The sequence below is a fragment of the Musa acuminata genome, chromosome BXJ2-2 (assembly GCF_036884655.1).
Source record: "Musa acuminata AAA Group cultivar baxijiao chromosome BXJ2-2, Cavendish_Baxijiao_AAA, whole genome shotgun sequence".
NCBI classification, from domain to species: Eukaryota; Viridiplantae; Streptophyta; class Magnoliopsida; order Zingiberales; family Musaceae; genus Musa; species Musa acuminata.
The window spans coordinates 22,102,048-22,126,850 of record NC_088339.1 but is presented as its reverse complement, the minus strand read 5'-3'; the positions used below and the strand labels follow the sequence as shown (position 1 = coordinate 22,126,850).

Sequence of the window (24,803 nt, the reverse complement as noted above, 5' to 3'; positions counted from 1 at the left end):
GAGGAACCCCCTTTGGAGATCCCCCGTCATCCGGACCCGAACCGAGCCATGTTAGCCCCGAGGCCACGGCTCAAGGTAGTTTACACAAACATTTTGGCGCTAGAGGAAGGGCCCTGAATGTCGAGGGATCGCCAGACCAACTCAGTCGAACCCGTAGCCGAGGGGTCGCACCCAGTCGGGGCTCCGGGGGAACATTCCCCGCGGGCGGGTCTTTGCAACGAACACCCCGCCACAACTTCAGAGCGTTACTGGCGGATATTCAACGACCCGGGTTTGTCGCCGCCCGACGCCCCCTCTACCGAACCGTCGCCAGTCTCGTCCGAGGCCTTTCTCGACCTCACCCATCAAGTCCAAGCTCTGACCGGTATGGTGCAGTCCATCATTCCACTCGTCTCTCGAATGCTGCACCCGTCGGCCGCTGAACCGGTGTTACAACAGGAGCCACTCGTTAAGGCTCATGCGTAGCCCCTGGAGCTTCCCGCTTTGCCTCGGGTCCCGTCGTCCCCACTCGGGGATCGAGTGACGGCAGACCAAAGAGGCCATGCGGAACCCGAGGCCCTTTCTTCGGCCTCGACGGGCTCCCTGCGAGCCCAGTTGCTCCTCGTCAGTCAGCGGCTTGACGAGGTGCAGAAGGAGGTCTGCAGGTCAAGAGGTGAGCTTGGAGAGGACGTACATCAGGGATCCTCATTCGTCCCTGAAATATGAGATTAGATAGTCCCACAGAACTTTCGTTTCCCCTCTCTGGACACATACGATGGCTCCACCAACCCAGCGGACTATGTAGCCACCTTCCACGCCCAAATGGCGCTGTATGGAACCTCTGACGCTCTGATGTGCAGGGCATTCCCCACAACTCTGAGAGGACCAGCCCGCACGTGTTACAGCGGCCTGAGGACCGGGACGATCGCCTCATTCGACCAGCTTGCCAGAGACTTTGAGCTCAACTTCCTGGCCAGCGCACGGCCGAAACCGTCCGTTGCATTGCTTCTCGAACTACACCAAAAGGAGGACGAGTCCCTCTCCCACGAGTCCCTCTCCCACAGTACCTGAGATACTTCAGCGGGCGAACCAGTTCGTCGCGGCTGAGGCTTGGATGGCCAAAAAGCGGGAAGAGCACACGAGGGTCAGGCCGGTGCCGGCTCGCGGGCAGTAGCCTGCCGCGACTAGGCGCAGGCTGGACCGATCTGACCCGCCAGCTCTGAGGCCTCCTCTGCCCCCTCTGGGCGCGTCCCGAACGGAGATATTTCTCCAAATAAAGGAGAGAGGGTTGCTCAGGTTCCCGTCCCGATGAAAAACCCGCGAGAGCTCGCCGACCAGTCCAAGTATTGTCGCTTTCACAGGCAAAGTGGGCATGACACCGAAGACTGCCGCGAACTGAAACGGCAGATCAAGGAGCTTGTCTGCAGGGGTCACCTTAGTCGGTACATACGACAGAACAGGGAGCCCTCACCTCGCCCGGAGGGCCCCGTGGAGCGCCACATCGATGTCATCACTGGAGGACCGGCGACTGGGGGAACCAGTATGTCCGGGAGGAAGGCATACGCCCGTTCTGCCAGGACCGACGCTCCCCAACGCGGCCCCGACCCCAAGGTCGCATTCCCTCCCGAGGACGTCAAGCGACCGGAGCATGACGATGCGCTGGTAATAATGGCTCGAATCGCTAACGCCCAGGTGAGGAGAATCATGATCGACACGGGGAGCTCAACCGACGTGCTCTATCTGGATGCCTTCTAGAAGTTGGGGTTAACCAAAGAATCCCTGAAGCCTATCTGCTCGGCGCTCACGGGATTCACCGACGATTCGATCTTACCATTGGGGACTGTTACCTTGCCCCTGACTTTGGGAGCGCCGCCCAAAACAAAGACGGTGATGTCCGCCTTCTTGGTAGTGGACCTTCCTACTGCCTACAACGCCATCCTTGGCCGCCCCACCCTCAACAAAATCAGAGCTGTAGTCTCCACCTATCATCAGACGGTGAAGTTTCCTACCCACGCCGGGACAAGGGAAGTTTGGGGAAGCCCCCAAGAGTCCAGACGATGCTACCTGACGGCGGTTTTGCTGCACAAAAGGGCGAATATCGACCAACCTCTAGAGGACCCGAGAGAAAAGAAGCGGTCGACGCCACACCCGGAGCCGACGGTGCCCACTTGTGAAGTGCCATTGATGAAGGATCGCCCGGATCGGATGGTCCAGGTCGGGTCGGAACTCCCCGAGCAAGAACGGGAGCAGCTCGTCGGTTTCTTGCAGGAGAACGCCGATGTCTTCGCCTGGTCGTCATCCGACATGACGGGTGTCGACCCAAAGACCGCCCAGCATCACCTGAATATATCACCCGATGCCCGGCTAGTAAAACAGAAACCATGACGCCAAGCCCCTGATTGGCAACTCGCCGTCCGCGAAGAGATGGAGCGACTCTTAGCGGCTGGCTTCATCGAGGAAGTCAAGTACCCGCGATGGCTGTCTAATGTAGTGCTGGTAAAAAAATCTAATGGGAGCTGGAGGATGTGCGTTGACTATACCAGTCTCAATCGTGCATGCCCAAAAGACTGCTATCCCCTCCCAAGGATCGATCAGCTGGTCGACGCAACTGCCGGGCACGCCCGCTTGTCGTTCATGGATGCCTTCTTCGGCTACAACCAGATCAGAATGACGCCCGAGAACCAAGAGCACACGGCTTTCATCATCGATCTAGGGGTGTATTTCTATAAAGTCATGCCGTTCGGGCTCAAAAACACAGGCACTACCTATCAGAGTGCCGTGAACAAAATGTTTGCCACATAAATCGGGCGAAACGTCGAAGTCTATGTTGACAACATGATCGTGAAAAGTCGCATGGCAGCAGACCACTTGACCGACTTGGCCGAGACATTCTCTACACTCCGGAGGTATGGTCTACGACTAAACCCGGCGAAGTGCATTTTTGGCGTCAGCTCGGGTAGGTTCCTCGGATTCATCGTGCATGAAAGAGTCGACGTGAATCCGGAAAAAGTTCAGGAGGTCATCAACATGCAGGCCCCTCGGACAGTCAAGGACTTGCAGCGACTAAACGGAAGGCTTGCTGCCTTATCCCAATTTCTATCCTGGTCTGGTGATCGTTGCCTCCCCTTCTTCCGGGCGTTGAAGAACCCAAAGGACTTCCGGTGGACGGTGCAGTGTGAAGAGACTTTTGGACAAGTCAAGCGGCACTTGGCCAACCTCCCCCACCTTGCCTCAATTACTCTCAAGGAAAAGCTTAGCATTTACTTAGCCGCCTGCCAGCACGCGGTCAACTCCGTCCTAACCAAAGAGGCTTATGGGGAACAACTACCGGTCTACTACATCAGCCATGTCCTAAACGGGCCCGAGGAGCGGTATCCGCTAATCGAGAAGCTCGCTTTGGCGCTCGTGCTAGCGTCCCGAAAGCTACGACCTTACTTTCAGGCTCACCCGATCGAGGTAATCACTGACCAGTCGCTCCGGCAGGTTCTATCTAAGTTTGATGTAGCAGGACGGCTCCTCAAGTGGTCGGTAGAACTCAGAGAATTCGACATACATTATGTACCGAGGACTGCTATCAAAGCCCAGTCCGTGGCCGACTTCATCGCGGAACTAGTTCAAGACGAAATTGGAAGCTCCGAACAGTCAGAGGAGGCATGAGACCTGCACGTGGACGGCTCGGCTACCTCCAGCAGCGCGGGCACAGGGTTGGTACTCTCGACCCCCGACGGACGCTCGTTCGAACGCTCCTTCTGCTTCGGGTTCCGGGCAACCAACAATGAAGCCGAGTACGAGGCGCTCCTGGCAGGACTCAAGCTGGCCCTTGGAATGCAGGTGGACGCCATCCACGTCTTCACTGACTCACAGCTCGTGGCCGAGCCACTCAGCGGCGGATACGAGGCCAGGGAACCGACCATGGCAAAGTACTTAGCGGAGGTAAAAAGCTTAGCCTCCAATTTCTCCCACTTTACGATATCCAGGGTGTCGAGGAGCCAAAATGAACGAGCCGACGAGTTGGCGAAGATGGCCTCAGGACCATACCACGGAAACCACTCCGAGGTTAAAGAGCTCCCATTCCGTGCCATCTCGATTTCGGCTATAACTCCTACCGAGGCGCGCGCCACGTGGGTACAGGAGATGCTGCTCTTCAAACGCGACGGGATTCTTCCCGACGACGAGGCCGCAGCGCGGCGCATTCGCCGAACGCAGGCATGGTATTCCGAGGTGAACAGACGGCTCTACAAGCGATCCTTCTAACAACCTCTGCTGTGGTGCCTCGAGCCTGATGAAGCGCAGGCGGTCCTGACCGAGGTCCACGAGGGGATCTGCGGGGAGCATATTGCTAGTCGGACCTTGGCCTACAAAATCCTTCGTCAATGATACTACTAGCCCACCATGTCCCGAGATGCAAGAACCTACGTGCAGCGGTGTGGCCCCTGCCAGAGGCACGCCCGAACGCCCCAGCAGCCTGCGGTCCCCCTATCCCCCATCGACTGTGCGTGGCCGTTCGTGCAATGGGGATTGGACTTCCTCGGTCCTTTCCCACCGGCCTCGGGGCAACGGTGATACATCGTCGTGGGCGTAGATTACTTCACCAAATGGGCAGAAGCCGAGCCACTAATAATGATCACGGAGCGGCAAGTGGAGAAATTCTTCTGGAAAAACAACGTGACTCGGTTCGGCTTGCCCGAAGCCATCATCACGGACAACGGATCCCAGTTCACCAATGCTCGGTTCCAGGAGTTCTGTGCGAACTATGGGATTCAGCTGAGGTTCAGCTCTGTGGCCCATCCCCAGACGAATGGGTTGGCCGAAGTAACTAACCGATCTATTCTGGACGGACTCAGGAGGAGAGTATCATCGGCACAATCAGCTTGGGCGGATGAGCTCCCCAGTATCCTATGGTCCCTGCAGACCACCCCCAAGACCGCACTCGGAGAGTCCCCTTACAGCCTCTCGTTTGGGACCGGGGCTATCTTGCACCCCGAGATGGTTTTCCCTACCCTGAGGACGGCAAGTTACAATGAACGGGTATCGGCCCAGGGACTGCGAGCCGGTCTCGATCTACTCGAGGAGCGGCGTACTAACGCACACCTGAAAGACCTCTCTTATAAAAGGGTCGTTGCTAGAATCTATAACCGCAGGGTACGGCCTCGACCAATTAAGCTGGGTGACTTGGTCTTACGCAAGGCCGAAGTTAGCAACCCGACCCGAGCACGTGGTAAGTTAGCACCCAATTGGGAAGGCCCTTATCGGGTGATCGAAGTTGTTAGGGTCGGCACGTACCGACTCGCGACGATGTAGGGCCACGCTTTGCCAAGGACTTGGAACTCGCAAAATCTCAAAAAGTTCTTTCCGTACTGCGATGAACAGAGACTTAGCAAAAGTCAGAATTGTATTACGACATTAGATGACACATCACATCAGTGATCAACAAACAACAAGCTAGGAAAAAAGACTACTGATGAGGGTGAAAATAGCTATATTATTTTTCGGCAAGCGCATTACATCAGTGATCAACACCCGAACAACAAAACAAAAAAGAAAAATAAAAAAATGCCTACATTCATTCCTTAGGAGCGTCGGGACTGTCGTCAAATGGGACTTCATCCGGCATATCGACGCTCATGTCCTTGGGAAAGGAGTCGAAAGGATCCTTCGCGACCTCCAGGCCAGGGTGCCGCGCCTTGAAGCGGGCAAGGGCACTCCGATACCCGTATTCGTTCGAGACTCGCCCAGTCCGAACAAGGCCAAGCTGAAAGGCCGAGGAATCTTTGTAGTTCTCGATCAATTTCTTGTCCTTCTCCAGCCTTTGACGGATCTCGATGGCAAGGTCCTCGAAAGCCCCCCGCACCTCGGCGCGCGCCTCCTCCAGCCGTCGGATCAGCTCGACCGACTCCCCCCTTGCAGAATGGGCTTCGGCCACATACGCCTTCAGATGTGTCTGAAGCTCCTTATTTCTCTTCTCGGACGCCTTGAGCTCGGATCGGAGGCGCGTCGCCTCCGCATCCAGGTCCGAGGCGCGTTACTCAGCTGCCACGACCGCCTCAGGAGCCGCCCCGACGTGGACCTCCTCCACCTGCTTCTGGAGCTCGGCGTTGTAGTCACTCAGGATATCAATGACCTGCCCCACGTCGCGAACGCGGTCTATCAGCGCCATGGCATAATGATTGCCCTGCAGATAAACAAGTTAAGACAAAAACTATCCGAGCACATGAAATCGAACCGGTGGAATGACACTTACCCACAGCAGCGACTTGGCAGACCTGCCAAGAAGGACTCGGAGGGCAGAGTATACAGGTCCCGAGCTATGTCGGGATGGAGCCCTTTGTGGACAAACCCGGCCGCAGAATCCCCATCGGCCCACACCCGGCTGCCTCGGGTGAGGCCTCCCAACGGGCCATCAGCAGGTCGGAGGTCTCGCCCTGCGGGAGGTCACCCATCGCCCGCATCTGGTAGGGCTCATCCTCCCCCCCCCGGTCGGAAGGCGGCAAAGTTCGCGGATGGAGGGCTCTCGAGGAGCCTTCCCTGCCGCCTCCCTACTGGAGCCGGCTTCTCCTCGCCCGAGGCTCCTCCCGTCGCGGCCGGTCAGTGCGGCGACGGCCCCCACTGGCTGAGCCGCAGCTTCCCCAGAGGCTTGGTTAGCTGACTAGATAATCCCTAAAAGAAACCCTAAAACTACCCCTTAGGGCATACCTCGAGGCATCGGGCTAAGACCCACCTCGACCAACCACTACTTAGACATACTCCGGATGGCTCTTGAGGCTAGAAGGATTTCTTTAAGCCTCCAGAGCTCTCGGCGCTCCACGTCGTCCAAAGCCGGGGCGGTGTTGTCTATCACATGCGTCGCCCACTGGAGCCCAAACCCCTAGTCCTCCGAACGACTGACGAAAAAGAAGTGCCCCTTCCATCCCTTATTACTGGAAGGAGCCCCGCTCACTCGGAAGCCCGCTCGGGTGGACAGATAGTAGCCCCCCGACCCCTTAGAAAGATGAAAGCAAGAAAGGAAGAGGGATCAGGTTGGGGTGATGTTGGCATAGTGGTACTCTCCCAAGAGCGCCAAGAGTTGGGTGCCATCTGAGACGGGGAGATGCGCCACCATGAGATGCAAGAGGGTATGATGGGGTGCAAGGGGAGGCGTAGCCCGGCCTCAAAAGCATCAAGGGTGAGGGCGAAACCCTTGGGAATCGGATCGTACGCCCGTTGGCTGGGCTCAAGAGCAAGAAGGACAAATTCCTCCGGGATGCCGTAGAGATCCCAGAGCCGACTGAGCGACGACTCGCTCACGGTGGAGTCGAGGTCGTGTGGCCATATCAGGGACTCAAGGGCCCAAGCCACCTTTTTGTCGGATGACGAGTTAGGACTCGATCCAGTCGCCTTTTTCCCGACTTTGTTGAATCTCGGATTTTGATGATGAAGTCAATTGTCATTTGTTATCTAATCTATATGTTGAGATAAGTGTGCAGGATTAACTACGATGAAAGTGAGACATGCAGCAGGAGTTGCGCCGGAGTCAAGACATTGATCATGTTGGGAGTTCGAGAGTTCGACGGAAGCTCGGACAGTCGTCGGAGGTTCTGCAGGAACAAATCCGAGAAGTCCATAAGCTTGCCAAAGAAGCTCGTCGGAACTCGCCAAGTGAATCGTCGCAAGTCCAGGAGTTTGCCGGAAGTCCGCAGGAGCATCATCGAGGGTTCATCGGATGATCGACGGAAGTTCGCCGAAAGCTCGTCGGAAGAAGCGATTGACGCACCGGAGCAAGCTGCAGTAAATGTCTTAGGAAAAATCGTAGTTAGCACATTGATTAAGTTGGAAATGGGAGGTGATCCCATTAACTTAATCTTGGGGCAATTGGGCCCCTGAAAAACCCAAATCGGGCCGAATGGATCAACCCATTCGGACCCTGATTTCTGCCAGGCGGTTGAACCGCCCAAGGCAGGAGGTTGCACCGCCTGGGCTTAGTCTCCGAGCGAGACTGGGAGGTGCAACTGCCCCAGCTAGGCGGTGGCACCGCCTGGGGCTCAGTCTCCGAGCGAGATTGGGCGGTGCAACCTCCCTTGACAGGAGGTAGCACCGCCTGAGCTCAGTCTTCGAGCTCTGCCAGGCGGTGCAACCGCCTCAGTCAGGAGGTGCAACCGCCTGAGCTCGATCTTCGAGCTCTGTCAGGAGGTGCAACCGCCCCTGACAGGAGGTAGCACTGCCCAGAGGCTCAGTCTTCGAGCTCTGCCAAGCGGTGCAACTGCTCCATTCAGGAGGTGCAACCGCCTGATCCCGGAATTCCGGGAATTGACAGTTTTGAGCTCCAAATTTGAACTGGGTTGGGGCCTATAAATACCCCACCCATTCAGCACTGAAAGGCAGTAACTTAACACCGAAATCTTGATTCTTTTCTATGATTCTTAGAGCTCAAAATTGTTGTAAAGGCCAAAAGTTCTTCTCCCTCTGTTCTTCCAAGTTCTAAGTTGTAAAGAGAGGAGAGAAAATTTCTGTAAGGGTTGTCTCCTAAGCCCGTCAAAAGGAGTGAAACTGTAAAAGGGTGGTTGGCTTTCGCCTATTGAAGGAAGGCCTCTAGTTGACGTCGGTGACCTCGTCGGTGGAGGAAGCCAAAAGTGGAGTAGGTCAAGATTGACCGAACCACTCTAAATCTCGGTTTGCATTTACTTTGAGCATATTATCTTTACTGCAAACCTCCTCTGAAGCTTACTGCTTTCTGCGCATATACAATCGGGTTTCAAGCCTTTCACTTTCCAAATCAGCATTTAGACGTAAATCTACTTTTTCGTATGATCATCATATTTCAGATTGCGTTTGCGTTTTTAGCTCTACCATAACTGCAAACTGCCTTTATACTCTTGCTTAAACTGCATCTTGCCTAATCAAGTGATTTATGAATCAACATTTAGACGTAAATCAGTTTCTTTGTACGAACGTCGTATTTCAGTTTGCGCCTATATTCTGGTTTTCATCATAGCTGCAAACTGCCTTCATAGATTGACTTTAACATTATCTTGCTTAAAATCGGCTTTCACACAGAAATCATTTTTATCGTTCGAACGCAGTTTCGTTTTAATCGCAGAAAGTTTTCCGCTGCACTAATTCACCCCCCCCCCCCTCTTAGTGCTCTTGATCCTAACAATTGGTATCAGAGCGGGGTTAACTCTCTAACGGATTAAAACCCAAGAGAGATTGCATACGCCGGAAACCAAGAGGGTCATTCTATTACACGTCCACCCATGTTCAATGGGACGGACTACACCTATTGGAAGACCCGAATGAGGATCTTTCTTATTTCTATGGATTTTGAACTTTGGAATCTTGTCGAAAACGGATTTTCGAAGTCTTCTCTTCCAATGATCGATTGGAATGAATTGGAGAAGAAGGCTTTCGCTCTTAATGCAAAGGCTATGAATGCCTTATTTTATGCACTTGATAAAAACGAGTTTAACCGTGTTTCAAATTGTGAAACTGCATTTGATATTTGGCACACACTCGAAGTGACTCACGAAGGCACAAGTAGAGTGAAAGAGTCAAAAATCAATCTTCTGTTACATTCTTTCGAACTTTTTCGGATGAAACCGAGTGAAACCATTGGCGACATGTTTACCCGTTTCACGGATGTCGTCAACGGTCTAAAAGGACTCGGAAAAAGTTTTTCGGATTTTGAGCTCATAAATAAGATTCTAAGATCCCTTCCTAAGAGTTGGGATCCTAAAGTCACTGCTATTCAAGAGGCAAAAGATCTACGCAATTTCCCTCTTGAAGAACTAATCGGGTCATTAATGACCTACGAGATGACTTGTAAAGCTCATGAAAAGCAAGAAGACATCCTTCCAAAGAACAGGAAGGATATGACACTTAAAACTTCAGAAGGCCACTTGAGAGAAAACTCAAGTGATGAGGACTGTGATGATGACTTGGCACTTCTAACAAGAAAATTTAAAAAATTCTTTAAAAGAAACAAGTTTAAGAATGACGCAAAAAATAAACTTGAACCCAAGAAGGACCAAGTTATTTGCTATGAATGCAAAAAGCCGGAACACTACAAGAGTGATTGTCCCCAAGTCAAAAAGAGAACTTCAAAGAAGAAGGCGCTCAAAGCAACACGGGATGACTCGAGCGCGTCCGAAGAAGGAGTCCAACACCGAGCAAGTTGCTCATTACGCCATAATGGCCATCGGAGATGAGGTAACAAATTTAATAGATGTAGATTTATCATTTGATGAATTATTAAATGCATTCCATGACTTATTTGATGAATGCAAGATTATTAATAGAAAATACAAATTGCTTAAAAAGGAGCATGATAGTCTTACTTATAATTTTGATAAGTTAAAAACTAAATATCATGATAGTTTAAATTCATACATCAAATGCCATGATCTAGAAACTCTCCAAAAGGAAAACTTGCTACTTAAGGACACCTTGAAGAAATTCGAGGTTGGTAGCAAGTCATTGAACATGATCCTTGCAAACAAGGGTCACGTTCCCAAAAGAAGTGGAATTGGATTTGTAAGAAGTTCTCACCAAAATCCAACCACCTTCATAAAAGGCCTCATCTTATATGTTCGACACCAAAACAAATGCAACTTTTGTTGTAAATTTGGACACAAGACGCATTATTGTCCATTCAAGAAAATTAGTCCAAACAAATTGATTTGGGTTCCTAAAGGAACCATGATAAATTCTATGCAACATGATAGACAATGTAGATCTATTTGTGAGGCACCCAAAAGCAAATGTGTACCTAAATATCATCCTTTCTTGTAGAAAACTAAACCATCGTAAGCTATGAGCAAGAGATGGTACCTTGATAGTGGATGCTTAAGGCATATGACCGGAGATCCATCTCAATTCTCTAAGCTCACTAGCATAGACGAAGGCTATGTCACCTTCGGAGACAACAACAAGGGTAAAATCATTGGCAAAGGAACCATAGGTAACAAATCCAACTTCTTAATTGAAGATGTTTTGTTAGTTGAAGGTTTAAAACATAACCTCTTGAGCATTAGTCAATTATGTGATAAAGGATATATTGTCAGATTTGAATCTAATGCTTGCATCATTGAAAAACCACACAAAAACATATCTATGATTGCATTGAAACAAAATAACATATACACTATTGACATCAATGATTTGTGTAATGAAATGTATTTTTCTGTTTTGAATGAGGATGCTTGGATATGGCATAGAAGATTAGGTCATGCTAGCATGAAACTAATCACTCAAATATCATCTAAAGAACTTGTAAGAGGAATTCCTCATATCAAGTTCATCAAAGATAATGTATGTGATGCTTGCCAATTAGGTAAACAAATTAAGGGTAGTTTCAAATCTAAGAATCAAATAAGCACCTCTAGGCCCTTACAATTGATCCATATGGACTTGTTCGGACCAATCTCCACATCAAGCCTAGGAGGTAACAAATACGCCTTCATCATTGTGGATGACTATAGCAGATATACATGGACTTACTTCTTAAAACAGAAAAGTGAATGCCTTAGATATTTTACCAAGTTTTGTAAACTTGTTCGGAATGAGAAAGGTTCTATGATTTCGTCAATTAGAAGTGATCATGGTGGTGAATTTCAAAACCATGATTTCCAGGAATTTTGTGAACTCAATGGATACAACCACAATTTCTCTACTCCTAGAAATCCTCAACAAAATGGAGTAGTAGAAAGAAAAAATCAAAATTTACAAGAAATGGCAAGAACCATGTTAAATGAACACAATCTACCCAAATATTTTTGGGTCGAAGCCGTAAATACTGCATGCTATATTTTGAATAGAGTTCTAGTAAGACCCCTACTAACCAAAACTCCCTATGAGTTATGGAACAACAAAAAACCCAATGTTTCATATTTTAAAGTCTTTGGGTGTAAGTGTTTTTATCTTGAATGAAAAGGATAACTTAGGAAAATTTGATGCTAAATCCGATGAAGGAATCTTTCTTGGTTATTCTTCGGTTTCTAAAGCCTTTCGTATCTTCAATAAAAGAACTTTAATTATCGAAGAATCCATTCATGTTATTTTCAATAAGATTTCTGAAATTAGGAAAAATGATTTTGATGATGATGTTAATTTTGATTCCTTGAATTTAAATGAAACCCCTTCTCCAACTAGCAACTTGGATGCATCCACTTCCGAAACAACCTTACCCAAGGATTGGAAGTATGTAGATGCTCATCCCAAGGAGCTAATCTTAGGAGACACGTCAAAGGGGGTTCAAACACGATCTTCTCTTAAAAATTTTTGTGTGAACGCCGCCTTTCTCTCCCAAATTGAACCCAAATGTGTTGACGAAGCCATGAAAGATGATTCATGGATTATCGCAATGCAAGATGAATTGAATCAATTTGAGAGAAATGAGGTGTGGAAGCTTGTTCCTAGGCCAAATGACCATTTAGTTATTGGTACTAAATGGGTCTTCAGAAACAAGCAAGATGAAAATGGTATTGTGGTTAGAAACAAGGCTAGATTAGTGGCCAAAGGTTTCAACCAAGAAGAAGGTATCGATTACGAAGAAACCTTCGCTCCTGTGGCTCGATTGGAAGCCATAAGGATGCTCCTTGCCTACGCTAGTAGTAATAATTTTAAGTTGTTTCAAATGGATGTTAAAAGCACTTTTCTAAATGGCTTTATTTCCGAAGAAGTTTATGTTGAACAACCTCCTGGATTTAAAAATAATAGCCTCCCTAATCATATGTTTAGATTAACTAAAGCTCTCTATGGTTTAAAACAAGCCCCAAGGGCTTGGTATGAGAGTCTTAGTTCTTTTCTTATCGAAAATAATTTCACAAAAGGCAAGGTTGATACTACATTGTTCATCAAGAATTTTGAAAATAATTTTCTCATTGTTCAGATTTATGTTGATGATATTATCTTTGGCTCTACGAATGAATCTCTTTGTGAATCTTTTGCTAAAACTATGAGTCTTGAATTCGAAATAAGCTTAATGGGAGAATTAACATTCTTCTTAGGCTTACAAATCAAACAACTAAGCAATAGCATCTTTATTAGTCAAACTAAATATGCTATGAATTTATTAAAAAGGTTTAATATGAACAACTCAAAGGCTATTAACACTCCTATGAGCATCTCCACTAAGTTAGAAATTGATGAAAGTGGAGAAAACTTCGATCAAAAAACTTATAGGGGTATGATAGGAAGTTTACTTCACCTCACTACAACCAAACCAGACATCATGTTCAGTGTAGAACTTTGTGCTAGATTTCAATCAAACCCTAAGATATCTCATCTCAAAGCAGTTAAAAGAATACTTAGATATCTTAATGGTACCACAAATCTAGGATTATGGTACCCAAAATCAGAGAATTTTGAGTTAATTGCTTATGCTGATGCGGACTTTGCTGGCTGTAGACTAGATAGAAAAAGCACATCAGGATCATGTCAATTTTTAGGACATGCCCTTGTTTCTTGGTCATCTAGGAAACAAAACTTGGTTGCACTATCAACAACTGAAGCTGAATATATTGCAGCAAGTGCATGCTGTGCACAAGTTGTATGGATGAAAAACACCTTAAAAGATTACAAAGTTAATCTTAAAAATATTCCCATTAAATGTGATAACACAAGTGCAATATGCTTAACTAAGAATCCTATACAACACTCAAGAACAAAACATATTGATATTAGACATCACTTTATACGAGATCATGTTACTAATCATGACGTAACCATAGAGTTCATTGATACTAAACATCAACTAGCTGACATTTTTACAAAACCTCTAAGTGAAGAACAATTTGATTTCATAAGAAGAGAATTAGGAATGTTGATGTATCCGAATAGATAAACTAGTTAAAATTATTTTTCGGACTTTATTGAACGATCAAAACACTTGATTGCCATTACATAACATGTGTTGAAATGTTTTGTCTTCATGATTGTATTTGAAAATCTGTAGCATAGTCTTGTCTGAATGCATGAAAGTATTCATCTCATTTTCGGATTCGCTTAACAGTTGGAATGCTAAAAATCAAACTTTCTCATACACTCTTAAGAAAAATATTTTTTTTGAAATGGATTTGATGAAATAATTCCTGCTTATGAATTCCATCTTGAAATATGGATGATAGTATTTTTACTTGCAAAAAGCTGTTTCAAACACATATCTTGACTCAAAGTGAACTCACAAATAGCTGGAATCACAAATGGCTTTCCTCCTTCATGCACAAACGATTATAACAAGAGAAAAGGAAGAAGTATTCAAAGCAATCTACGTATCATGTCTTCCTTTATATGCTTGATAACTTGCTTATATTGTTCTCCTGGTATCACATCTACCATGCTTTTTGTTGATGACAAAGGGGGAGAAATATATGAATTGATGCTATAAACACTGATGCTATGATTATGCCATGCTTGCATCACCAAGAGATATATGAACTGATACCATGCATTAAATTGCATTTTGCCTTGAGTTGATATCTTACCATGTGAAGAAATGCAACACTTGCTAAAATATTTGAAATGAGTACATCATGTAATGATATCAAAATCTTACTTCACAGCTTTACATGTTGATATCTTACAATATGATGAATTGCTACAATTACCATCATTCAAAATTGTTATGTAAAACTTGAAAATGAATATCAAGCCTTGACATCATCTTCAGAGAGATACATCATGATGGGAATCATGATGGGAGTATTGATAAGTTCAAATGAGAGATCCATTATCAATTGATTGTCATCATCAAAAAAGGGGAGATTGTTGAATCTCGGATTTTGATAATGAAGTCAATTGTCATTTGTTATCTAATCTATATGTTGAGATAAGTGTGCAGGATTAACTACGATGAAAGTGAGACATGCAGCAGGAGTTGCGCCGGAGTCAAGACATTGATCATGTTGGGAGTTCGAGAGTTCGACGGAAGCTCGGACAGTCGTCGAAGGTTCTGCAGGAACAAATTCGAGAAGTCCATAAGCTTGCCAAAGAAGCTCGTCGGAACTCGCCAAGTGAATCGTCGCAAGTCCAGGAGTTTGCCGGAAGTCCGCAGGAGCATCACCGAGGGTTCTTCGGATGTTCGACGGAAGCTCGCCGGAAGAAGCGATTGACGCACCGAAGCAAGCTGCAGTAAATGTCTTAGGAAAAATCGTAGTTAGCACATTGATTAAGTTGGAAATGGGAGGTGATCCCATTAACTTAATCTTGGGGCAATTGGGCCCCTAAAAAACCCAAATCGGGCCGAATGGATCAACCCATTCGGACCCTGATTTCTGCCAGGCGGTTGAACCGCCCAAGGCAGGAGGTTGCACCGCTTGGGCTCAGTCTCCGAGCGAGACTGGGAGGTGCAACCGCCCCAACCAGGCGGTGGCACCGCCTGGGGCTCAGTCTCCGAGCGAGACTGGGCGGTGCAACCTCCCCTGACAGGAGGTGGCACCGCCTGAACTCAGTCTTCGAGCTCTGCCAGGCGGTGCAACCGCCTCAGTCAGGAGGTGCAACCGCTTGAGCTCGGTCTTCGAGCTCTGTCAGGAGGTGCAACCGCCCCTGACAGGAGGTAGCACCGCCCAGAGGCTCAGTCTTCGAGCTCTGCCAGGCGGTGCAACCGCTCCAGTCAGGAGGTGCAACCGCCTGATCCCGGAATTCCGGAAATTCACATTTTTGAGCTCCAAATTTGAACTGGGTTGGGGCCTATAAATACCCTACCCATTCAGCACTGAAAGGCAGTAACTTAACACCGAAATCTTGATTCTTTTCTGTGATTCTTAGAGCTCAAAATTGTTGTAAAGGCCAAAAGTTCTTCTCCCTCTGTTCTTCCAAGTTCTAAGTTGTAAAGAGAGGAGAGAAAATTTCTGTAAGGGTTGTCTCCTAAGCCCGTCAAAAGGAGTGAAACTGTAAAAGGGTGGTTGGCATTCACCTATTGAAGGAAGGCCTCTAATTGACGTCGGTAACCTCGTCGGTGGAGGAAGCCAAAAGTGGAGTAGGTCAAGATTGACCGAACCACTCTAAATCTCAGTTTGCATTTACTTTGAGCATATTATCTTTATTGCAAACCTCCTCTGAAGCTTACTGCTTTCTGCGCATATACGATCGGGTTTCAAGCCTTTCACTTTCCAAATCAGCGTTTAAACGTAAATCTGCTTTTTCGTACGATCATCATATTTCATATTGCGTTTGCGTTTTTAGCTCTACCATAACTGCAAACTGCCTTTATACTCTTGCTTAAACTGCATCTTGCCTAATCAAGTGATTTATGAATCAGCATTTAGACGTAAATCAGTTTCTTCGTACGAATGTCGTATTTCAGTTTGCGCCTATATTATGGTTTTCATCATAGCTGCAAACTGCTTTCATAGATTGACTTTAACATCATCTTGCTTAGAATCGGCTTTCACACAGAAATCGTTTTTATCGTTCGAACGCAGTTTCGTTTTAATCGCAGAAAGTTTTCCGCTACACTAATTCACCCCCCCTCCCCTCTTAGTGCTCTTGATCCTAACAGACTTTAACCAAAGAAGAAGATGAAGAGGAAGAGGAAGAAGACACCATCTTTACTGACCTTTAGTGAGAGAAGAGGAACGATCGACGCGAAACGATGTAGTCCGAAGCAGCAGAATAGAAACGAGTGAGGAGACCTTCTGGGGACTAACTACACACTACTTATAAACAAAATCCCGCCAAAAACAGCGACCTTTCCTGAAGCATGTCGCGTCGGGATGACCAAACGTCATTCCACCATAAATGTGGCTTGACAGGGCGGCCAACGGGTGCGCTACGCGTGGCAAACAGCGGGCTTGAAGCGCCGATCTTCTCGAAAACTGGCGATTCGCGAAAAGGTTCGTCCTTTGGACTCCCAGGCAGACCAAAGGCCACCCGGCCACCCTCGCCTCCCGCAGCACACCCTGCAGATCCGATCAAAGTAGCTCCTCGGCCGCAGCCGCCTGCGTCGTGCTCCTCGGTTTCATACCGCCCGAGACCACACCTGCGTGGCTTGCCCGCCTGCGTCGTGCTCCTCAGCCTCATGCTGCCCGGGACCACACCTGCATGGCTTGCCCGCTTGCGTTGTGCTCCTCGGCCTCATGTTGCCCGGGACCGCACCTGCGCGGCTTGCCCGCTTGCATCATGCTTCTCGGCCTCATGCTGCCCGGGACCACACCTACGCGGCTTGTCCTGCCTCCGTCGTGCTCCTCGGCCTCATGCTGCCCGAAGACCACACTCGCGCAGCCTGCTCCTGCACGGCCTGCCCGCCTGAGGGGCCTACCACCCCTACGACCGAGCCCAACTTGACCTACGAGTCATACTTCGGGGTTCCTCGGACCACCCACTACTCAGTGCCACCACTACGCATCCAACCCTCATCAATTGCCAAGCTCCACGATTCCCACGCCCTTGGCGACGAACCGGCCTCCGCCCGACAGAGATAGTTCCTTAAAACCGAAGCCATGCCTCAGACCCCCCTTACGGCAACCGACGCATAGCTTCCTTTGGGGGGGAGTATGATGAGGGTGATAATTATGGTAAGACTCGCGTGACATCAGCTGATGCCCCACGTCCCTGTCGAGCTTATAGCACCTGGCAAACATGGGCCGAAACGTCAACCGAGGCCCATTAACGACTGCTCAGGCTCTATCCCTCACGCCATGCTAACGGCGATGTCAGACGCCATCCGAGGTACGATCCTGCTCCCTGCGGGCAGACACATCAGGTAACACTAAACTCCCCTATAAATACCCTCGCGTTCTAAATAAGCAGGGGGCGGAGAACAACAGAAAACACCGACAAACACCCTACGACCTTGAACTAACTTGATCATCGGAGGGGTCGAGTCAAGCACCCCGACCCGACCTGTGTGTAGGAACAAAGACGAGGTGATTCTCTCCGGACGCACCAGGCGAGGAGCTCCTTCCCGGAGGAAACAACGACCCACCTCCACGACCGAACTGACCGAGCCGACGACCTCAGCAGTCCCGAGGAACCCCCTTTGGAGATCCCCCGTCATCCGGACCCGAACCGAGCTGCGTCGACCCCGAGGCCACGGCTCAAGGTAGTTTACACAAACAGAGGGTATGTCGATAACGATAGTGAGAAAGAGGAAGAGATGAGGGGAGATAAGAGGAGGGAAGCAAAAGGCAATAGAGCCTTCAGTAATTTTATTTTTTACGAAATAAAAAATATTACGTGCGAATAAACGATAAATGAAAAGCTGAAAGGGCAAAAAGCGAATAATTTTTTTTAGAATTTACCCATAAAAATATCAAACAAAAAAGTACGGAATGGTGAAGAGATTCAACTGGCATATCTTTAGGGTAATACATTTCGTCAAACACTTGGGCGTAATTCCGTCTTCACCCGCACTGGCAAGCCTCCCTTCATCCTCATCGTCATCGCCAGCTGGTGTCTCCCCCTCTCGGCCGCCAACTCCACATCGAACCTCTCTAAGATGCAGGCTGCCAACGCCTTCATCTGGATGTAGGCCATGTCCTTCCCCAAGCACGTCCTCGGCCCCGTGTGGAACACCGGGTATAATGCTGGGCTTTTTGGCTGGAACACCCCCTCATCTAGCCATCGCTCAGGCCTGAACTGCCCGCCGTCCGGTCCCCATATCGCCTCCCTTCTCCCCATAGCATACGCGTTGTACATCACCAACCATCCCCTTCCCACTCGTACGCCGTCCGGCAGCTCGTCCGCCTCTCGGCACTCCCTCACCACAAGCGGCACCGGCGGGTACAGTCGCAGCGACTCGGATATGGCCGCATGCAGGTAGTTCATGTCCCTCAGTTCCTCCAGCGTGAACGACTCCTCGCCGATGTTTCCTTCTCGTTGTCGAGATCGGATCTGTTTGACTTCATCCCTTATCTTGTCCACCACGTCGGGCCGTGAGGAGAGGGCCCAGAAGAACCAGGTGAGCGCCGAGGGCGTGGTGTCGCGCCCGGCTAGCACGAAGCTGATGAGGATGTCGCGAAGGTACTCGTCGGAATTGGCGCTTCCCAATGCAAATCGAGAGAGGAAGTCATGGCCGCCACTCTGCCGGTCTCTACTCGACCGCACGCATCGGTCAACAAATCCGTGGACGATCTCCATCGACTCCCGCAGCTGCCGCTCAGTTCCGATGTCGAGCCACTTCTTGATCCTCCAAACGAGCGTGAACGGCTGCATCGCCCGATCAACGCTGAGGCGCGTGGCCTCGTCGAACGCGTGGAAGAACCGCTCCCCCTCCTCGCTTCCACCCCCGAGGCATCTGGGGTCCTCCCCGAACACCAGACTGCAGATGTTGTCGAACGCGAAGCGTTCAAGCACGTCCTGGAGGTCCAACACCTCGCCGCCACGACTGGCTTCCGCCAAACAAGGAAGCAGCCGGCCGAGGAGCTCGTGGCGCACCTTGTCGAGTACGAAGGCGCGGAGGGACCTGGTGTTGAACTCGTAGCTGGCGGCCTTGCGCTGGAGGCGCCACTCCTCGCCGTTGGTGTTGAGGATGCCACCGCCGAGGCAATCGCGGATCGTCGAGATGATGGCCTCGCTCTTAGGGTAGTTGGCGAAGCGAGTCTTGGCGACGTGCTCCACGTTGGCGGGGTTGGCGGTGAAGACGAAGGGGGCGACGGTGACCGTGGGGGTGGGAGAGGCCAGGATGAGCTCCGTGGACCAGTCCAGCATGCGGCGGCTGTTCTTGACGAGATGGGGAATATTACCTACGACGGGGTAGCTCCCGAGGGGGGTGAACTTGCCCGGATTACTACTGTGTCGGGAGCATCGGGGCTTGAAGAAGAGAAGAAGGGCGGAGAAAAGGAGCGAGAAGAAGAGGACAAGGGACAAAAAACAGAGCTCCATTTTGCCAACTGCGTTGCCCACCCTCCTCAGTCCTTACCGAGGAGATTGTTGGCGTGTTGGCGACGGTGTTCAAGCTGCCGCCCTAAAACAATGAGAGAATTGTTGAGGCGGGGAGAGGACAGAACTGGAAAACCAAAAACTTTGTAATTGATATGTGATTTGGACTTTTTTGGATGTTCCTGTATGTCTTGGAAAACAAATCATAGAGGATGTGTGTGCAACGGATTTTTTACACTTCAGTTAGATCATATGTTACGTTATTATCAAATCATACAGAAATCATAATATGTTATTTTCAAACTTTTTTTAAAGAAAAATAAAAACGATCTACAACCAATACGGGTTCCCACCTCACCTGTGGGTTTCAGATCCGATCATGTGCGCTTCAGTCTGTAGATGCAGTCAACACAGAACGGATCAAAGTTGGAATGCATGATGCGCATGCTGAATTTATTATGTGATGTTTGGTTGGCACTGTCGGTAACTTCTTCTAATGGTCGGACGCAGGGAGCGACATGGTTTAGGGATCCATCACTTGTCATCGCACTTCCCATCCCAAGCGGCTACATGCACTGTTCTTTAAGCTTCTAAGATGCAAGAAGAAAATTTGTTGACATAATCTCAGTTGAAGTTCTACTGAACCCTGCGCTGCGCATCGTAGAAAGCGAACACCAGTAGGTCTAACCAGTCATTTCATCAAACACCCTCAATCGCCTTCACCCTCACGGGCAGGCCTCCCTCCATTCTCATGGTGAACGTCAGCAGGTGACGCGGCTGCCTCCTCTCCTCCGCCACCTCCACGTCAAACCTCTCCAAGATGCCGGCCACCAGCGCCTTCATCTGGATGTAGGCCATGTCCTTGCCCAGGCACATCCGCGGCCCCGCGTGGAACACCGGGAACACGAACGGGCTCTTCGGCCGGAACACTCCCTCCTCGTCCAGCCACCTCTCTGGCCTGAACTCACCGCAGTCCGCTCCCCACACTCCTTCCCGCCTCGCTATGGCGTAGGCGTTGTACATCACCGTCCATCCCTTCCGCACCCGCGCCCCGTCCGGCGTCTCGTCCTCCTCCGCGCTCACGCGCGGGAGCAGCGGCACCGGCGGGTACAGCCGCAGCGACTCCGATATTGCAGCGTGGACGTAGGCCATCTCCCTCAGCTCCTCCAGAGTGAACGCCGCTGCCTCATCACCGTCGTTTCCCGGTTGCCGCCGAGACCGGATGCGCTTGACCTCTTCCCTTATTCTGTTCACCACGTCGGGTCGCGAGGAGAGGAGCCAGAAGAACCAAGTGAGCGCCGAGGGCGTCGTGTCGCGCCCGGCGAGCACGAAGCTGATGAGGATGTCGCGGACGTACTCGTCCGAGTTGGCGCCGTCAGCCGCGAACCGGTAGAGGAAGTCGCTTCCCATGTCGCTCTTGATCGGTGTTGATCTTCTCGCTTTCACGGCCTTCTCGATGACGTCGTGGACGATCGACATCGATTCGCGGAGACACCTCTCCGCACCGACGCCCAGCCATTTCTGCAGCTTCCACATCCAGGCAAATGGCCAGTTCATCCTCTCGATGCTGAGGTGCGCGGCCCGGTCGAACGCGTGGAAGAACCGCTCCCCCTCCTCGCTGCCGCCTCCGAGGCACTTGGGGTCCATCCCGAACACCAAACTGCATATGTTGTCGAAGGCGAACCGCTCGAGCACGTCCTGAAGGTCGACGACGTCGCCGCTCCGGCTAGCCCTGTTCAGGAGGGGGAGCAGCCGGCCAACGAGCTCGCGGCGGGCCTTGTCGAGGACGAAGGCGCGGAGGGACCTGGTGTTGAACTCAAAGCTGGCAGTCTTGCGCTGCGACTTCCAATCGGCGCCGTTGGAGTTGAAGATGCCGCGGCCGAGGAAGTCGTGCAGGGTGGCGACGTCAGCGTCGCCCTTGGGGTAGTTGCCGAAGTTGGCCTTGGTGACGTGCTCGACGTTGGCGGAGCTGGCGGTGAAGACGAAGGGGGCAACGGTGACGGTGGCGGTGGGGGAGGCGGCGACGAGCTCCGTCACCCATTCCAGGAGGCGGTGCCGGTTCTTGACGAAGTGAGGGAGGTTCCCGACGAGGGGGTAGCTCCGTAAGAGGGTCAAGTCCGCGGGCTCGGGAGGACGCAAGCGTCGCCTGCAGAAGAAGAGGAGGGAAGAAAAGAAGAGAACGAAGAGGGCGGCCACGGAGCAGACGTCCATTTCCAGCACCATAATTGAGTCGCCTTTGGTTGTCATCGCAGGCCTTACTAGAAAGAAGAGAAGCGCGCAGGATAACACAGAAGTCGCGTGACTACGGCTTCGGCAAGTGCGCCAATTTAGTGCACAGCCGGAATCCACCGTCTCCAGTCACATGCGTCAGTTCAGGGTTCTATTTAATGATAGAGTCGCCTTTGGTTGTCACCGCTCGCCATACTCCAGAGAAGATAAGCGCATCGGATAACTCAGACGTCACGTGACTACAGCTTGTGCGCACTAAGCTATTGTACCGTGTTCGCGGGAATCCACCGTCTCCGGAGACATTGGTGATGATGCGTCAGTTAACGGTTCTATTTAATGGTGTCTCGATCTGAGGGCAACAACTCCCTCAAACCCTTCAAACAAGTCCGTCTATGAACTGCACGTTAGCAGTGGGCAAAGCCGCAAAGGTACTTCGTTAACTAGGCGTAAAAGGTGTCTCAATTGCAAACCCAATCTTAGTCTTCGAGTGAAAGACGTTTTACAGTTATACACATCGAGGAAAGTAGTGTTGTCGTTCAATCATATTTATGGATATAAAAAATTATTTCTGAATTAAGAATTGATGAGACGTTAAAAATATAATGTTTCAAGATCGATCATTTTGCCCGATTTGGTAGTTTTCATGATTCTTTATTATTGTTATCAATAATTTTTTTATCATGCTAACGTAAAATTGTGCTGCCATCACGGATGATAAGGTAGAAGCGGTGCATTTGGAACATCATACAAACTAAGTGATTTTGTAAGAAAGTCTATAAGTTGATTAAAAATATAGACATGAGATACATATAATTATTTCTGATAACTTGATTTTTGACGAAGTGAAATTAGATTATTATATTTTATATGAAAGTAAAATATCAAATTTGAGTATAAATAGGTGGTATGGATATTGTCGTAATATATTATCGGAATAGGTTGAAAAGTGATATCAGGTTGATAATCTAGTTGAACTCTAGGGACAATGACATAATACTCAATTTTCATAGTGACTATTTTTTGTTTGTTGGATCTTTTGATAGAGTTTGCTTTGATAAAGATAATGTATACCAATATGAATATTTTATCGTTAGTATTGTCTATCCGATCATAATAAATGTATGAAGATGAAAGGATAATTATTTTTAAAAATAAAAATCAAGAGTCCCTTTAAGATATTATACAATATACCTGGTATAAACGAGTAGTGAAAGGATCAATGCATGGACTATAATAATTTATTGACTATAAATAAAATGTTTAGACTAATAAGAGGTAAGTAGGAACCAAGTACTTATTGATACTATATGAAATTCATTGTAGGACTAATATCTTATAATTTAAATGACTTAGTGGAGGAGAGTATGGTAGCTCTCTTTCTTATTTTACATGTTGGTTCTTGGTAATACATCTAAAATGTACTTATTTTGAGAGAGAAAAAGGTAATGAATGTGAATACAACCTCTACATCAAGAAAATAACTTAGTAGCCATAGATCCTTAATATAGAATTTATTTATCAGTTGCTTAAGGAATTATTTGATCTCAATAGAGTTATCTGTCATTGAGTTAATCCATATAAACCAATAAGTATATAATATCTCTCTTGTCATCATAGCTATTAGATTTAAAATTGACAAAATCGATAGACATTAAAAATGTACCAAGTTCATTGTACCAAGCTCTTGCAGCTTGATTAAGTCTATAAATAATTTTTAAGAGTTTGTATACATAACTAAGACATTGAGGATGAATGAAGCCAAATATTGTTGTATAAAAACATCATCCGTCAAGATTTTTTGTAAGAAAATATTATTAACATTTAACAATCATAAGTGTCAACCTTTAGTCGTAACCAAACATAGGATAAATCGAATTATCGTTGGTGAAACTTTTTATTTACCAAATGTGCTTAGTATCTGGTAATAGATTCATCAGTGTTTTACTTTATATGAAAGATCTACTTATATCTAATAATATTTTGTATGGATTAAATGACACAAAATTTTATGCAACATTACGAAGTTAGACATCATGTTCTTTATACATGGCCTAACGTCAATAAGAGGATTTTTAAACTTGAGTGATTTTTGTGGGTTTGGTAGGCTAGTATTTATGGTAGTGTAGAGATCAAAGATCTATTATAGTTTAATAATATTATTTTTAAAGCATATTAATATGTGATGTTCATGATTAGGTTATGTTTGTGACATGAGAGTCGGTGATAAGTTAGTGATACAAACTTGCTGACACATGATGGTGTTACTTAATTAAGAAGAAGACAAATAACATATCTTATTATATTGAGGGTGTAACTATAAATATTGGTGATGCATAATGATCGAGTGAAGGCATGTGATAATGTGAAATCAGAACAATAATAGAATAGGGATTTGGAGGAGTGCTAATAATTGAGTCATGGGACATAGAATTGACAAGATATTATCTCGAGAGAGTTTGTTTTATTCCCCTTTGAACTTAGTGATGGATGGCAATGGTGGCTCTCACCATGTAAGGAGTAAGATTTTAGAAGGAAAAATTAGATTCAATGAATATGACATGATGTGATATAAAGATCTTATTAATTTAAGGATCACAATATTAAAAAGCATGATACTCAAGAGAATACCCAATGAAGACAACCTAGATCTCAATTCTAACTTATGTGAAGTATAGGATAGAATCAAGGTTGCACAAATAATCAAATACTCTTAGTCTATAAAAACTATAAGATTTGTGAGACAATCCTTTAAATGGTGATCGGAGTTATATGTTCATGGTCATACATGATAGGATAGATTGAAA

General features: G+C 48.0%; 3 protein-coding genes across 3 annotated transcripts; 1 reads left to right on the top strand and 2 right to left on the bottom strand.

Annotated features, from left to right (window-relative positions):
• The first annotated feature begins 1,287 nt into the window (after window positions 1-1,287).
• LOC135604799 (uncharacterized) lies at window positions 1,288-1,734 on the top strand. Its single transcript, XM_065094449.1, has one exon. The coding sequence runs from the start codon at window positions 1,288-1,290 to the stop codon at window positions 1,732-1,734; it is 447 nt and encodes a 148-aa protein (XP_064950521.1).
• A 16,332-nt stretch (window positions 1,735-18,066) lies between these two features.
• Window positions 18,067-20,266, bottom strand: LOC135605360 (cytochrome P450 CYP94D108-like). Its single transcript, XM_065095355.1, has 2 exons — window positions 20,129-20,266; window positions 18,067-19,855 (listed from the first exon to the last, which is right to left on the bottom strand). Exon 2 carries the CDS (start codon window positions 19,771-19,773, stop codon window positions 18,268-18,270), a length of 1,506 nt encoding a protein of 501 aa, XP_064951427.1. The 5' UTR covers window positions 19,774-19,855; window positions 20,129-20,266; the 3' UTR covers window positions 18,067-18,267.
• An 80-nt stretch (window positions 20,267-20,346) lies between these two features.
• On the bottom strand, window positions 20,347-22,146 carry LOC135605359 (cytochrome P450 CYP94D108-like). Its single transcript, XM_065095354.1, has one exon. It carries the CDS (start codon window positions 22,015-22,017, stop codon window positions 20,470-20,472), a length of 1,548 nt encoding a protein of 515 aa, XP_064951426.1. The 5' UTR covers window positions 22,018-22,146; the 3' UTR covers window positions 20,347-20,469.
• Between the last annotated feature and the right edge of the window lie 2,657 nt (window positions 22,147-24,803).

Bases quoted from the DNA above. Each gene is read 5' to 3' on its own strand.
- LOC135604799 (XM_065094449.1), top strand. From the start codon at position 1,288: ATGAAAAACCCGCGAGAGCTCGCCGACCAGTCCAAGTATTGTCGCTTT.
- LOC135605359 (XM_065095354.1), bottom strand. From the start codon at position 22,017: ATGACAACCAAAGGCGACTCAATTATGGTGCTGGAAATGGACGTCTGC.
- LOC135605360 (XM_065095355.1), bottom strand. From the start codon at position 19,773: ATGGAGCTCTGTTTTTTGTCCCTTGTCCTCTTCTTCTCGCTCCTTTTC.